The following is a 16,714-nucleotide window of genomic DNA, read 5'->3' as shown; positions in this document are numbered from 1 at the left end:
ACATATCTTGCACTGTTAATGAGTTTTGAAGATAATTAGTTTTAAAAACAAATGCACGTGTCTGACTGATACAAGATAAGAACATGTGGGCAGTACTATATGGTTAATCAATAGAATCATTTGATAGCTTTACGACCACTTACCAGCAATAGAAATAACAGTTATAAAAAGAGATGGATTAGGGATTTACGCAAAAAACGAAGATAATGAATTCCAAATAAAAATACATTTCTGTATTGGAGCTGCCAGGAGAAAAAACAAAACAACATTTGGAGCTATAGAGGGAATCAAAAAATATAAATGTACAGATATTAAACAAATATAATTGTACAACAATAAATGTTGCTGATGTTTATACTAGAATTTCTTTAGGAAAATGTTTATATGTGAATTCTTTTTAAAAGAAAATACAGATAAAATATTTCATTTTCAAACTGCAAAAAATGAAAAAAAACCCTACTTTGTGTAAAACACCATATTGTCATTGTATACAATTATAATTCTATTAATCCCTCATAAGGATCCTCTAGACTGACCAACTGATCATTTTGTGTACACATGCATAACTTACTTTTTGTAACAATGCAAATAACAAAATATATCATTTTATGTACTAAAAGAATAAAATCCATATTGAAAAAAGTAAATGCAATGTGTAATTAAACTTCTGAGATCATTCATAGTGAAGGTTTATCATGGTGGGCGGAGTTCTGACCATACCGGTAGCAACTGACTTACAGCATGGTCAATAATGATATAACATCTCCAGCCATTTTCTTTATATATTTAGATTTGCTGAATTGGAATGCTTTCTTACTGTCAAAACCTAATTGATTTATGATTAAAGGTAAATCCTGAAGTATCCCCATGATACATGTGTGAATTATATTGAAGTTAATGGGGTACAAGTAGGAAAATCCTTATTTATTCAACTGTGACACATTCATTTTTGTCATGAAAATGTAATTCTAAATGAAATTAGCTCCTAGATGGGTGCCCCTATATGCCTAGCCTGATTTCCACACATGTTGTTCACTTGTATAAGGTCGATTTCTATCCGACGCATCTCATATATAACAGTCTTATCATAAACCCAAAGAATACATATTGACCTTCATTCTCATGTGGTAGGGATAGGTTTATTTAAGGTCACCAGATATACCATTTAGAGATGTTCAGAAAAACTACACAGGAATCAGCCTCTTCCAGTATGTCAGGAACAGCCGGTTTATTCACGAAGAACAATCCGGCTGTTCCTGACATAAGTCCGACCATCTATGCAGTCTATATATTGGTACTAGTATTACGACATTACTCGGTCAATACTTTATTGGATCTACGAGAAATTAGCAGGCAGTATCAGTTTGAAAGAATGTTTTTTTTTGCCGTGCCGACAGTTGACCCAAAAATTGAATGACAGACTTGAAAAGGGTGTTTCAAGTTATTTCAGCAACGGTATAATTCGTTTCAGGTATTTTTTGAGTATTTTAGATAAAAATTGCGAAAGTAGACGACGAATTGACAGGTTATCTTACTTGACCCAGAAGGGATATAGCTGGGTTTCAGTTGCCGGGAATCAGCACTGCTTTACTCTTGCTGATCTGTAGACCCTGACAGACAGGCTACAAGGTGGTCACTGTAGTGATCGTAGCGTAGATGGATTCATTTTTTACAACTTACAGTTATAATAACACTGTGCCGTTTTATTAGAGAAATCAATTAGAGTTAGATTCTATATTCTTACTCAAATAAATTGTGTTTGTTGGTTATTTTTCTTTATTTCCATCATGCAAAGAACAAAAATAAACTTGCTCCAGGAATACGCCCTCACATAGCTGAACAGATTATATACTAAGCTAAAGGTTGCACTTCTGTAAATATAGACAATTCAATTTCCAATAAGAACTCCCTTTACGGCTAAAACTGTGCCTCTTTTACTATGAAGTTTGGTAAAAAATTATATTATAGAATGGAAAGTTGAGATGCACTACTATTTTATTCAAAAGTCAAAACATAGGGCTGTGCGGCATATTTTCAAAATTTATATGCCCGAACTTCTAAGAGTTTAAACTTATACTAACATTCTGTACTACCCCTCCCTTCACTTTGGGTCTTTCTCAGAATTCAATTTTCGTCGCTATCATGTGTATTTAAACTGGTAACATTCCAAAGTTATGTCTCTTTGAGATGAAACATAGAGATCATATCTGGGAACCAGTACGTAAAAAAAAACAAGATATCTATGAATATTATATATCTCCCCAAAAGAGACGTGGTTTGTAAAACAGTTGTATTTACAAAGTGCAACCTATAAGGAGGCAAGGGTTATATTGGTAAGAAATAATTCAATTGTGTATGCAATACCTTAAGTAGTAGTGTCATTATGTAGCTAACTCGGGTGTCCGTCTGTCCATTCGTCCGTTCCGTATCATGTTAAAGCGTTTTATAAAGTAATTTACAATGCAGACATGGTCACATCACCGTGAAACTTTGAACATATGTTCATTGTGATGTTAACATAATCCATTATATATTATAACTAACAGTTTTGTCATTGATTTCACGGTTCACTATGCACAGACATACATGTATGATAGTTTGAAATGACAACATTCGCAGGTTAAATATTCAGGTGAAGGTAATGTTCAAATTAATTTTGGTTCATATATCATTGCTAGGTGAACATTAAATTGATGTTGTCATATTGTGCATTTGAATCGGATTCAACTGTTCTCTGAACATAAACAGATAATAATGGCAGCAGATCACGGTTGATTGTCGATACACATTCTTGTAAAAAATATTGAACTGACTAAAATTTCATTCAGTATTTAACCACCGAAATAAAATGCAATCCGTTTGTATTCCATAATTCTATGTGCTACGGAAACATTGTCTATTTATGTTTGAAGTGGATTCGGCAATGCATTTCAATACTGTGTAAATATCTAAGGACATTTTGTTATGGTTATATGATGATCAGAAAAAACACTTTTGGATGTAATTTTCAAAAGCATACCACATAATGCAACATATTTGAAAAGATAATCATTGTAAATACTGTTCTTTATACCAAACCGTTATAACCTATGACTATGCAAAATCTGTGTCGGACTACTCGCGGAAAAATCGAACACGATGAAAGAAGAGAGAAAACAAAACACAAGATATTTATCTGCTAAAAATGTATTTTGTAAACGATATGAAATAATGACATACCGTATCAGCTGAGAATGCAAATTTTAGGAATAGACGATAAAAATTGCAATACCAATTTTTTACTGCAGTAGATATGCATTTTAACTATAAATGTTTCTTCAGTGATGATCGTGGATAAAATATGTGAAAAACCAAAATCTATACAATCTTTGAAGAGCTGATCAAACTTAAAACGACATTAAGTATAACCAAATCCGAATTATTTCTATTTTAATGACGTGTAATTGTTATCGAAGACATGTTCAGGTATAGGATTGACTCAGGAAAATACGCTATTTAATGATTCACTTTTAATTGGCAGGAACTTTATTAACATGTTTTATTGTAAAGGCAGCGTACACCATAATTATTATGGATTCCCGTAAATAGTAACTCATCACACTACTTAAATGCTAAATCATGATAAATATTTTATCTTCGACAATGTTTAAGATAAATATATTTGCAAGATGATATGATAATATGGAGTGCTCCATAAAAATAAAGCATGTGTCGAGGGACTCTAAATATTTTATTTTAATACTTTTGGTACACGTTTTCAGAAATTAAATTTCCAATAACAAAGATAAAAGAGAATAATAACCCTTCCCCCTAGCATGATTTATCTCACAGATTTACCCGAACAATTGATATGAGAATACCATACTGTAAGTGTACTTGTGCAGCACATAAATATAAAGTGTACATACACTTTGATATCCTTATTTATAATTGTAGATACATCCTGTCGTGCAATTGAATATGACTGTGCCATAGATGGATCGTCATCGACAATTACATTTATAATTAAAGGACCTGTTTATTATAGCACAATTAAAGAAGGACCCTACCGGGGGAGCCAGTCCCGAAAATTCAGTAATTTTACTATACATTTAGACCTTCACATTAATAATGTTACCCCGGAAGACGAAGGCATTTATGGATGTCAAATGCATGATTTTGGTCGGATAAATCTGCACGTGGTCAGTAAGTATTTTGTACCTACATGTATTACAATTAGATAGTACTTGAAACATAGTTAACAGGCGTTAAGACAACATAAACATAATAAGTAAAGGTTAAACCCTTTTAACATAGAAAGGCGATTTAAGAACATCAATAATATAGTAAGCATTTGTATGTAAGGACAGCATAAACACATAGTAAGAAGATGTGAGGACAACATACACATGGTAAGATGATGTTGGGACACTAAAAACATTAAATGTAGATGTTAGAACAACAAAAAGGTTGTGACAAGATGGATATAAATACAGCATAAACATAGAAAGATGATGCCAGGACAACATAAACATAGTAAGTAGATAATAGGAAAATATAAACATAGTGAGAAGAATATAGTGAATAGATGTTAGGAAAACATAAACATAGTCAGTAGATGCAAGGACAAAACACAAATAATACGTAGATGTTAGGACAACACAAATGAAAACGTAGATTTAATGACATCATAAACTTAGTGAGTAGATGTTAGGCCAACACAATAGATATAGGAAGATGTGGTATGAGTGCCAATGAGACGACTCTCCATCCAAGTAATAATTTATAAAAGTAAACCATTATAGGTCAAGGTACGGCCTTCAACACGGACAAACACAGTAAACAGATGTTTGGACAACACATTTATGATAAGTAGATGATAGAAAAACACAAACAAGGTAAGTAGATTTTTGGACAACACAAACATCATAAGTAGATGTTAGAATAACACAAACATATTAAGTAAATGTAAAGACAACATTAACATATTTAGAAGAAGCAAGGAAAACATAAAATAGTTAGTAAATGTTAGGACAACATAAATTGACAGTTGATACAAGGACAATATAAACATAGCAAGTAGGTGAACAACACAAACAAGGTAAGTAGAGGTTAAGACAACACTAACATGGTAAGTAGAGGTTAAGACAACATAAACACGGTAAGTAGGTTACCACAGCACAAACATCATAAGTAGAGGTTAGGACAACACAAATAAGGTGAGTAGAGGTTTGGATAACACAAACAGGGTACGTAGAGGTAAGGCCAACACAAACAAGGTAAGTAGAGATTAGGACAACACAAACAAGATACGTTTAGGTTAGAACAACACAAACAAGGTAAGTAGAGGTTAGAACAACACAAACAAGATAAGTAGAGGTTTGAACAACACAAACAAGGTAAGTAGAGGTTAGGACAACACACACAAGGTAAGTAGAGGTTAGAACAACACAAACAAGATAAGTAGAGGTTTGAACAACACAAACAAGGTAAGTAGAGGTTAGGACAACACACACAAGGTAAGTAGAAGTTTGGGCAACCCAAACAAGGTAAGTAGAGGTTCAGATAACATAAGCAAGGTAAGGAAAGGTTAGGGCAACATATACACAGTAAGTAGATGTTAGGACAACACAAACAAGGTAAGTAGATGTTAGGACAACACAAACAAGGTAAGTAGATGTTAGGACAACACAAACAAGGTAAGTAGATGTTAGGACAACACAAACAAGGTAAGTAGATGTTAGGACAACACAAACAAGGTAAGTAGAGGTTAGGACAACACACACAAGGTAAGTAGAGGTTAGGACAACATAAAGACAGTAAGTAGATGTTATGACAACACAAGCATGGTAAGTAGATGTTAGGACAACACAGACATAGTAAGCAGATGTTAGGACAACACACACATAGTAAGTAGATGTAAGAGCAACATAAACACAGTAAATAAATGTTAGAACAACACAGACATAGTAAGCAGATGTAAGAACAACATAAACACAGTAAATTGATGTTAGAACAACACAGACATAGTAAGCAGATGTAAGAACAACATAAACACAGTAAATAGATGTTAGAACAACACAGACATAGTAAGCAGATGTAAGAACAACATAAATACAGTGAATAGATGTTAGAACAACACAGACATAGTAAGCAGATGCTCGAACTTCACACATATACTAAGTAGATGTTTTAAAACATTTTAAACATAGTAAGAAAAAGTAATGACAACATACACACGGTAAGCAGATGTTAGAACAAAAAAGGTAAAAGTAAGGACAACATAAACATAGAAAGTAGTTGTTATGATAACACAGTCATAGTAAGTATAACTTTTATTGATTAATATATAAAAAGAATGTACAACTATGTTTGATAAGATTTTAAGACATTATAAACATATCAAGTAGAAGTTAGAACAATATTAAAGGACTTATTGTTTAATTACAGAATTGTGGTTCACTAATCAATCAAATCTTAAAACAATCGTTGGACAAGAAGGAGAAGCAATGGACATCAAGTGTTCCTCTGACACTAAAAAGTACATAACTGCTTTAAAGATAGTATCAAATGGAATGGTCAAAGCCATTGGGGAGAAACAAACTGTTAGCTTTTCGTTTATACCAGCCAGAACCGACCATCTGACAAAATATCAATGCGTGGACAGTAAACACTCATCAATAATGGTTGAAGTTGAACTAAGTATAATGTGTAAGCATGAAGGAACATGTCAAAGTTCAACCTTTCGGAATCTGACAACAAATCTAAGGTCGATGTATCGTGGTAAATGCATCAAGAACGATTACGAGCTGCCGTATTTATATTTCATAACAATACATAGATATCATTATAAAGAACAATATTACGACTGGGCTGTCCAGATATTCGACTAAGCAACTTTTTCAAGTTAATATCACAATTCCTTTTAATATTAATGATATCCTTCAGAAATATTATTATGAGGTATATTCAACCAGCATAGTCAATCAGATGACGTTTCTTAAAAAGTGTAAAGATCAACCGAAATACTTTAATTATAATTTTTACAGTTTGGAATAATATGAAAACTGATTTTTCCAGTCCTTACATTTTTTTCCAATACTCAATCTTGTCAATCTTGTCAATTGAAAGATTGAATAAATTGTCTTTAACAACAGAGCATTTCTACATCAATTGATATCCTTTATACCCATTTTCTTCGTGTAGAACAGCACATATTCAAAAAATATATACATCAGTAATTATATCATCAAAATGCTGGACTTTTTATCGACAATACATTTGCTGAATTTGGTGGACTGGCATTTGATTAGATTGGTTTTCTAATTGGTATTAATTGTGCACCACTACTGCTTGACTTGTTTTCGTACTCATATCAAGCAGAAATCATAAAAACTCTTTCAAGGACAACACCACAAAAAAAAATCTTGCTTAATTTTTTTTACTTCACTTACAGATATTTCTTTACTTAAATAGCCATATTTTGGCGAGATTTTGGATCACATATATTCCCATTTCTCAGCAACAGCATACCCTCTATTCCATCGTATAGCGTATTGATATCTCAATCATGTTCATATTATACGGACTTCATTAGCATGTGTTTGCTTCTTACACAAACACTCCTTTAATAGTATATTGAAGAAGAACGACTAAAATCGACACTACACACGTTTTACACTCACCATCACGAATTGGTTGACCGATACGATAGGATATACCTGGTAATTTTATGATTTTTCTGATATCATAATATCTAAGACCGCGATTAAATGTGGCTAGTGATTTGCGAAGCAGAAAAAATATCACCGGTTGATCATTTCCGATGATGACCGCAAGAATTGGTGCAAATATCAGTCGTTTCAGTCGTCAAAAGAATTAATTATTACAATGATTTGCAGACTTTACTTAAACCAAGATATATGATGCATTTTGAAACATCTATTTCTAAATCCTTCATTCTTACGCACTAGAATAAGTCGTTAGTTGATGTTTGAAACTTGTCTTATATATCATCTAGTAACAGAAGAAACTAAATTTTCCAACTTTCTAACTTTAATTTACAGATGCTCCCGCAGTTACAGTTCAGTATACGAATGGAACGATAGAATGTGATTGTGATGGAGTTCCACCAATTTATAGTGTGTACCGGTTAGATCAAATATCAAATAATGGGGATGTTGTCCGTTCAGTAAATTTGAATACTGAATCATTCACTTTCCACACAGACCCTTTTCCGTACCAAGGAAATGGAATATATATGTGCGTTGTAAGTAATGGTATACCAGATACTAATGGAAATGTACCACAAAATTGGTCGACAAATGTCAAGTATGAAGGTAAGAATTGAATGAAAATACATTTTTATACAGGTTGTGCGTCCGAAGCTTTTTTCTGGATTTACCTTCACATTGAACGCTCTGACCTAAACATTTGAAAGCCAGGGATGTATAAATCCTTCGAAAAATTTCGAGCTAGTAATGAACAAAATGACATAAAACAAATGTCGAAATCCATTTAAGGTTAAATTTGTCTGAGGGAGTGGGAACCTTAATTTCGTTATAATTTCGTAATTTTGTTTTCACTTTAAACTATCAACCTAATTCAAGTAAATGTTTTTGACATTGCAAAATAATGTTAAAGGAGACAAACGAACTTTATATAAAGGTTAGTCAGTGAACTTATTCTATAAAAAATGTAGATGCAAATTTAGTAAATAGAACTATGTCAACAATTGTACATGTTAGTTTAATTTATATAAAAGCTTAAAATTCGAATGGGTTTATGAAAATTATGTTTTTCAATTATGTAAATAGGTCAATGGATAAGAAATACTGTACCAACTAGCACTGTTTTAAAGGAAATGACAGTTTTGTTTTAATTTTATAACGAAAAAAAGGTTTTGTCTGGAGTATCTTTTTTCTAATGATGCATAAATAGTCTTTTATAGACGGAACGGGCGTCTGGTGTACAAAATTGTAATCCTGGTATCAATGGTTAGTTTATTTACAACCACTGGGTCGATGCCACTGCTGGTGGAGGTGTCCTACCCGGTGGTATCAAGTCCAGTAGTCATCATTTCTGTGTAGACATTATCATTGATATGGTCATAATTATAAATTACTGTTTACAAAATGTTGAACTTTTCGAAAAACTAAGAATTTTCTACCCCAGACATAGTAGCTGTATTTATCAAAACCGATCGGAATATTTGGTCTTCAGTGCTCTTCAACTTCGTACTTGATTTGGCCTGTTTTACTTTTTTGACTCGAGCGTCACTTATAATTCTTTTTTAGACGAAACGCGCGTCTGGCTTACATAATGTTAATCCTGGTATCTGTGACGAGTTTATGTATGATTCTGTTGCAGTTCATAAGACTTACATACCTGGAAAAACTTCTCAATGGAAATCATAGTGAAAAACATCAAGCCAGCTTTTTAAATCAATTTCATAAGTTATCTTCTTACAATTACTCATTATTTTGTTCTTAATATGGACCTATATATATTCTTTCATAATGCTGTTTTATAAAAAAAGTAAAATAAAACCCAACCACCAAGCACATTTGAGTGCTATTGAATCGTCTTTAATTGACTATACAGCATAAATAAGAAAAAGTATTCAAGTTTATAGATTTGCACAAGTGATATAAGCAAAATAATTTTAAAATCACAAATGTTAACACATTTGAGTTCTCCTATTGTAAGGTCCACCTGTATTTGCAAAAGAAAACAGATATGTCAAGATTGGAAAAGTGGGACAGTCATCAATTAGGATGTCATTTCACGTCTACAGCTGCCCTGATGTTGAAGAAATATTCCTTGAAAAGTTAGGACGGATGCGTGGTAAGAAAAGAAAAATAAATAAATACTTTTTGAAATCTACATTGTTATATAATGAATTTGACAACAAAGCCGGAATTCCAGGTTATGATATTTTGATCGAAAGTGAGGAACGAGGTACAGATGATGTTCAAGCCTATTGCATCACAGTAAAGAACCGGCTTGGCGCAAGCGACTATCATTTTGAAATCATAAAGAAAGGTTAGTAGAAACTATATGAAAGTAGTATGGAAACGTTTGAGTTACTGATATTGTGTTTCTTATTTGCATTAAGTTGATAAAATACAAATGATAACTTGTATTCTATCTGGTCCCTATTACTTTTGGCATTTTAGCGGCTGCCATGATGACCTGGTTTATCTGTCACACGCACAATAAAACTGATAATCCAAAAATAAAATCCATTTACAGCTGATCGAGTTAAAATTGAGGATACAAGTTTATAAAGTATCCTTTGATTACAATCATATATATTGAACGATTCGTCTCCCTACGCATTAGGACTAAAACGATGTGGGGTTACAATGCTTTTAGTAATGTTAATTAAAAGGTTAATTACACAAATACTTGTTAGCGCATATCTTAACGTATGGCTGGGAAAGACGACGATCTATGCTGATACATGTATAAAGTGAAACTAAAAGTATCTTATAAATATTTGTTTACAAACGATCATGTCATTGTCTGACAATATAAAAATAATGCATTGAACGACTGCACTTGACCATTTGGTTTAGTATTTACATTTTACATGATGAACTTAATATGCATACCATAATAGTGTTAGAATTATATACATTTTAGAGGACCGTGTAATAAATCAAAGAAAGAGGACGTATTTTGTCCCAGTATGCATCCTAGGTGCGGTTCTATTTGGTTCGATCCTTGTTCATGTCGGTTGCTGTTTAAATCTTATAAGGCCTAGGGTTCAAATACATGACAATGTGCATGAAGATCGCACTCATCATACATATGATGAAATCAGGACAATCTCGTACGGTGCAGTCAGCAACATACGTTCTTCAGACACAAACGACACTCAAGGCCATGGAGCTCATATCTCAAATGAAACCATTGTGCCATTAACCGATGGTAGTTCGAATGAATTGAATGCTGACTTTCATAATGATGATTTACCACAACGTGAGGTTACTGACGTGCAAGGACAACATAGGCCTATTTCTATGATCGAAACGAACATTATAAATAAAGAACAATCAAGTGACCAAAATAGTCAAACTAGTAATGAATCTGAAAGTGAAACATCAAATAATGTCATGGTAGGCAACGTTGGTGATGGATATGAAAACCCTTATGAGACTGTAACACAAGATCGTTTAGAGAGTCATCAGTACATTCAGATCACAAGAGAAAGGAACACCAGCCTCTCATCTGCTGAATCAAATTGTGAAGAGCAAATAACTGAAAAGAGTTTGACAAAGGAAGCGGGATACATCAATCTGCAATTATAATTTTCAATTAAATTGGAACACGAATTTCGGATTTTTAGTGCAGACAGTTTTATACAAGCAATCAGATTGTTTAAAACTTAAAATTTTTGAAATGCAATGATCGTTCATATGGTTTAATTCAGTAGTGAGTACCTTGAACCGGTTTTATATATGTTTATCTTACCAACATTATGGAGTTAAGAATACAATATTTTTTTTTGTTCTGATTTTTATCGGCATTTTATCGTAACAGCTTTTGTCTATCAACTGATTAAATCATTCGGTAGTCAACTTGTTAGGTAATTATGTCTCTTCTTGAAAAAAAAAAGACTTGAAGTTAAGAAATGTCAAGTGACTAAACGAAAACTGTCCTGTAGTAAAACATTAAATTCAATGAACTCATGTGCTTAAATTAAGGTTATAAGATGATAAAATTGTCAATATGGTTATCAGTAATTGTAATTGACAATATTATTTCTCATCAAGGGATCATAACATCGATAAAAAAACAACCCACATACAATCTTAGTTCTATCATTTGTTTTACCAGTGGACCTACATCATCCTTCTGTTTGCCTTAGACGTAATAGAAGCTTTTTTTTTTAGACCGACATACTGAGCCAGATTTGTAACGAGCTAGTTCACAAGGAAACAGTCCACAGGAAGACATGTCACCCTACCCAGACACATAATTCTGATTCCGAGCCGATCATTCTTTGGTCTTACTCCTTAATGCCGCATGCTTAGTAGAGAAGCAGCAAATACTGATTCTGTGAAAAGGCTCGGACGTGGTTCTAACCCTTGATCTCCTGCACTCAAGGCGAAATAGCTTCCACGCGACCTTTAAGGCGGTTAGGATGTTGAGGAGAATTAGCTAGTCTACCTATTTAATACATTGTTTTGATTAAATATAGTAAAATTGCGGTGCCATATAGATAAAACTATTGACAGGATAAACTCTTTTGTACTTGAAGCATTACATATGTCTACAACAATGACAAAAGAAAATAAAGACTTTTTGATGTGTGAACAAAATATTTAGATATTTGAATATGAAATTTCTATTTAAAAATCAAGCAAAGTTCAAAATCAATAATATTAGCAATAAAAAAAATGTAATATACGTCCTAAATGTGTTAAAGGGGCATTAGCTTCGATTTATTTTTGGTCAATCATAAATGAAAGTGAAATAGTGAATAAATCGCTTTTAGCAGCCAGTTTGGTTCCATATTGTCAAAATAAGCTAAACAACATTGCTGGTGAATTATTAACTTGCAAGTACATAATTCGACCTCATTGCATCCGTATTCATGTGACCTTCAATTTAACCCCTTGGATATAGATGGGTTACGCATAAACTAGGCGTGTTTAGCTTTTAAAAGGAAAAGAATGTCAACATTGAAAGTTAAAGAAGGGTAAACCATTTGGTTGACTGATTCTATCCACAAAAACTCATTTTTATACAGGTAAAAACGATAGTTAAAATATTTTTGTTAACCTATAGTATGAAATTAAACAGACCTAGAAAAATGCAATCGCACGTGTTCGCTATCAATTTATATCTATGTTTATGTTTATATCGGTTATATGACCGTCGGCGGTCGTCGGAGGTCTCTTGGATCGTTAATTAGATGGCGTCTAGACTAAAATACACACGAAATGGTGATACATATTATCTCGTCCATGAACCGTAAATTGTTTTAGACTTTCTATAATTTGGATATACGTTTTAGTATGTTATAAATCAAATATGAGAATGATGAACATTGATTTATGAGCTAATGCCCCTTCAACATATTGACAAATGTTTTTTTCAGTGACAAAATAAGTCTTTGTTCTGTGGATAAAAATACAAAACATTTTTAATTAACTTTGTGCTTGACCCTTAGTCCTCGTTGGTAATAGGGAACTGAGGCAGTTATTTACAAATAACGAATACATGATTTACCACTTGCAATTGAAAAGTGTAGATACTTGGTCCAAGAAGCCAAAGACATCATCATGTAAAATATGTAAAACAGATCTTAGCTTATTTGAATTGTATAAAAGGAGATCAGCAATATGGGAAACAATATGACAAAATACCAAGCAAAGTTCAGAATAATAATATACACTTAGATAGTTGTCTTGATGTCTTTGATGGATGGTTGTCTCATACTACATCTTTTTAACTAGCATGATATATCATGATCGCAGTGTTACTGTTGATAGTTAAATAACATTGTTATAAATACAACTTATAATTTTGTATATTATTGTATGTTTATATTTTGTTTCCTTTGGTCATTAAGTTGTCATTTCCTTCTAAATTATCATTGTTAATCAAATATTTTTATTTTGTTAAATATATCTGTTTTGTTTTGTCATAAACAATCACTATGCACAGCAATGGGTGCCATAACTAACTTAAAATAATATCTTGTATCATGTATCTTGTACCTTTGATAAACCAGCTGAATAAATATTTAAAAAGTGTTAAGATTAGTTGAATAGTTTCAGTAAGGATAAGTACGCTTTAACATTTTTTTTTCATGTTGTCAAGTTTTGTTTTCAAATAAGTGGTTTTCGGTAAAAACTATTTATGATTTCGTCTAAGAAATATGTGTTTTTCGATTGACATATCAATATCATAAAATCAAAGTCAAACAGTATACTTTTGGAGTTTGGCATTTATGTTATATCATTTTATGGGAAGAGCTTAACTTAAAATATGATACACATTTAAATGTTTTATACAACTGGATATAGTATTAACAAAGCATTATCAAATTGTGTTCCAATTTCATTCAGACATTTTGATTAGATGTTTCATCAGTAACAAAGCATTTCGCTGTTTGCTGTCAACTATAGCAACTCTTTCCATTCTTTTTGTAAATATATTGATGGTAAAATCCTGTCGGTTGACTCACATAAACTAGAAAAACAATTACCTGTACTTTTTGATTTGATAGATAGAAAAAAGTATCATTACAATAGATTTTCAATCATTTCAAAGTTTTACAATAATAAAATGAATCTAGAAATCGAATATCATAGTTTCCGATTCCTTTACATACTTCCCTTAAACTCTTTAATAGAGGAAGTTTGCAATATATATCTATATTGTTTATTTTTGTTCAAATTACAAGTATGTCCGCAATACCGAATCAATATAGTAGGTCTTTGTAACTATGGTGAAGTCTCATTTTGTTTGATAAAGTTTATATTGTCTGAATATAACATTCGTCATTGATATCAATAATAAACTGTTAACACAGAGGTATGTCTCGCCTGTTGTAATTTTGATAATGTAAATGTTGATATTAAAATAGCAATACTTTAACATGTAAATTATGCAAATATTCGAAGTCAATGAACCATTACTGAGATACATTGCTAAACAGTCTCCATGGAAATGAGATGTGTCAATGCTAATACAACTGCATACTAAATACCATTGACTTTTTATAAGTCCCCTTTAAACAAACCTGAACACAAACATTGACTTGTAAACTATGTAAAAGTTTCAAAGTCAATAAACCATGGTAAGGGGGTGGGGCTATATAATCTCCATGGAAAAAAGTAAAATCACAAAAATACTGAACTCCGAGGAAAATTCAAAAAGGAAAGTCCCCAATCAAATGGCAAAATAAAAAAACAACAAACACATCTGGAAACGGACTTGCAAATGAAAATAAATTTGCATACCAAATATCATTGACTTAACATTAGTGGTTCATCTTAAACTGATCTAATCACAAACTAAAAAATGTAAACTAAGCAAAAGTTTCAAAGTCAATAGACCATGACTGAGGGGGCGGGGTCAAATATCCTCCATGGAAATGAGGTTTTCTAATGCTTATACAACTGCATACCAATTAACATTGACCTACCACTAATAGTTCCCCTTGAACTGATCTAATCACAAACAAATACATGTAAACTAAGCAAAAGTTTCAGGTCAATACACCATGACTGAAAAGGCGGAGCCGAATAATCTCCATGGAAATGATATATGCCAATGCTTATACAACTGCATACCAAATATCATTGACCTACCACTAGTGGTCCCCCATAAAATGACCTAATCACAAACTAATACATGTAAAATAAACAAAGTTTCAAAGCCAATAGACCATGACTGAGGGAGCAGGGCCAAATAATCTTTATGATAATGAGATGTGCCAATGCTAATACAACTGCATACCAAATATCATTGACATACTACTAGTGGTTCACCATAAACTAGATTTAAGCACAAACTAATACATTGTTGACGCCGCCGCCGCCGACACCGGCAACAGCATACCTATGTTTCGCTTTTTGACTCCGTCAAGGCAAAACAAAAACATATCAACGAAATCCAAGGTAAATTCAAAAAGGGGAAGTTTATAAAAAGTGGCAAAATCAAACTTTATCAACCAACGGACTGGAAAACAACTGTCATATGCCGTACTTGGTATATGCATTTTTCGAAAAGAAAAAAGAAAGATGGGTTGCACCTGGTTCAACTCGAATAAAACTAGAATGTAATGTTGTGTGCATTTGTGAATTAGCCCGAGAAGCTTTAATTCATTAGTTCCAATCAGTTTTGAGTTTAGCAATTCATATTATACGTATAGAAAATGTAACCAGGAAGTTACGTCCACTATAACAATAAAAAAATCCACATTGTACGATTTATAGGCAACAACCAATTATTGTATTTGTACGTCGGAAGAGGGAATCGTGTTGGTGTAAATAAATGACTGGACATCACGATGAAATAATCAGCCAATAACTTTAGAGGATGCACTGGCACTTTGATTACATTTCCCCAAAAAACATGTATAAACGCAATTGGATCAACTACTTTCCTATACGTGTATAGTAATGATTAAAGGTTTATCAAATATGTTATAATATATTTTATTATAAAACAATGAAACTATACTGTTTTGTAACGTTGATGAATGTTTACAATTAGGTCAGTGCATAAAATTTAAAACAGGTCATCAAACAACGCCATGGCCAAAAAAAAAAAAAAGACAAACAGACAAATAATAGTACAGATGACACAACATAGAAAACTAAAGACTAGGCAACACGAACCCCACCAAAATCTGGGGGTGATCTCAGGTGCTCCGGAAGGGTAAGCATATCCTGCTCCACATGTGGCACCCGTCGTGTTGCTTATGTTATAAAAATCCGGTAAATAGTCTAATTCGGTAGGTCACATTCGTGAAAAAGGAAGGGTATTGTAGTTACGACATAAGGAACATATCCGATATCATCTGTGAAACGGTTATTCCATAACGGTCAACCAACTCGTGATGGCGTCCGTAAAATTTACGAAGGTATACCTGAGACAGTCAAAAAATTAAAATTAAAAAATATTTACTAAAATCAACGGCGAAAAAACATTTTAAGTCATCAGGGTTTTGTATAAACGTTATTATAGACTATAAATGAATGGGAAAATA

At 32.5% G+C, this 16,714-nt stretch overlaps 1 protein-coding gene across 1 annotated transcript; it reads left to right on the top strand.

The window, feature by feature from the left end:
• Nucleotides 1–7,443: 7,443 nt before the first annotated feature.
• LOC127721932 (uncharacterized) lies at nt 7,444–13,507 on the top strand. Its single transcript, XM_052228749.1, has 3 exons — nt 7,444–8,318; nt 9,688–10,023; nt 10,627–13,507. The coding sequence occupies exons 1-3, from the start codon at nt 8,240–8,242 to the stop codon at nt 11,292–11,294; spliced, it is 1,083 nt and encodes a 360-aa protein (XP_052084709.1). The 5' UTR covers nt 7,444–8,239; the 3' UTR covers nt 11,295–13,507.
• The last annotated feature ends 3,207 nt before the right edge of the window (nt 13,508–16,714 follow it).

Source organism: Mytilus californianus, unplaced genomic scaffold (assembly GCF_021869535.1).
Source record: "Mytilus californianus isolate M0D057914Y unplaced genomic scaffold, xbMytCali1.0.p SCAF_12, whole genome shotgun sequence".
Lineage (NCBI taxonomy): Eukaryota > Metazoa > Mollusca > Bivalvia > Mytilida > Mytilidae > Mytilus > Mytilus californianus.
The sequence above is the reverse complement of the archived record's forward strand: the minus strand, read 5'-3'. Positions and strand labels throughout refer to the sequence as shown.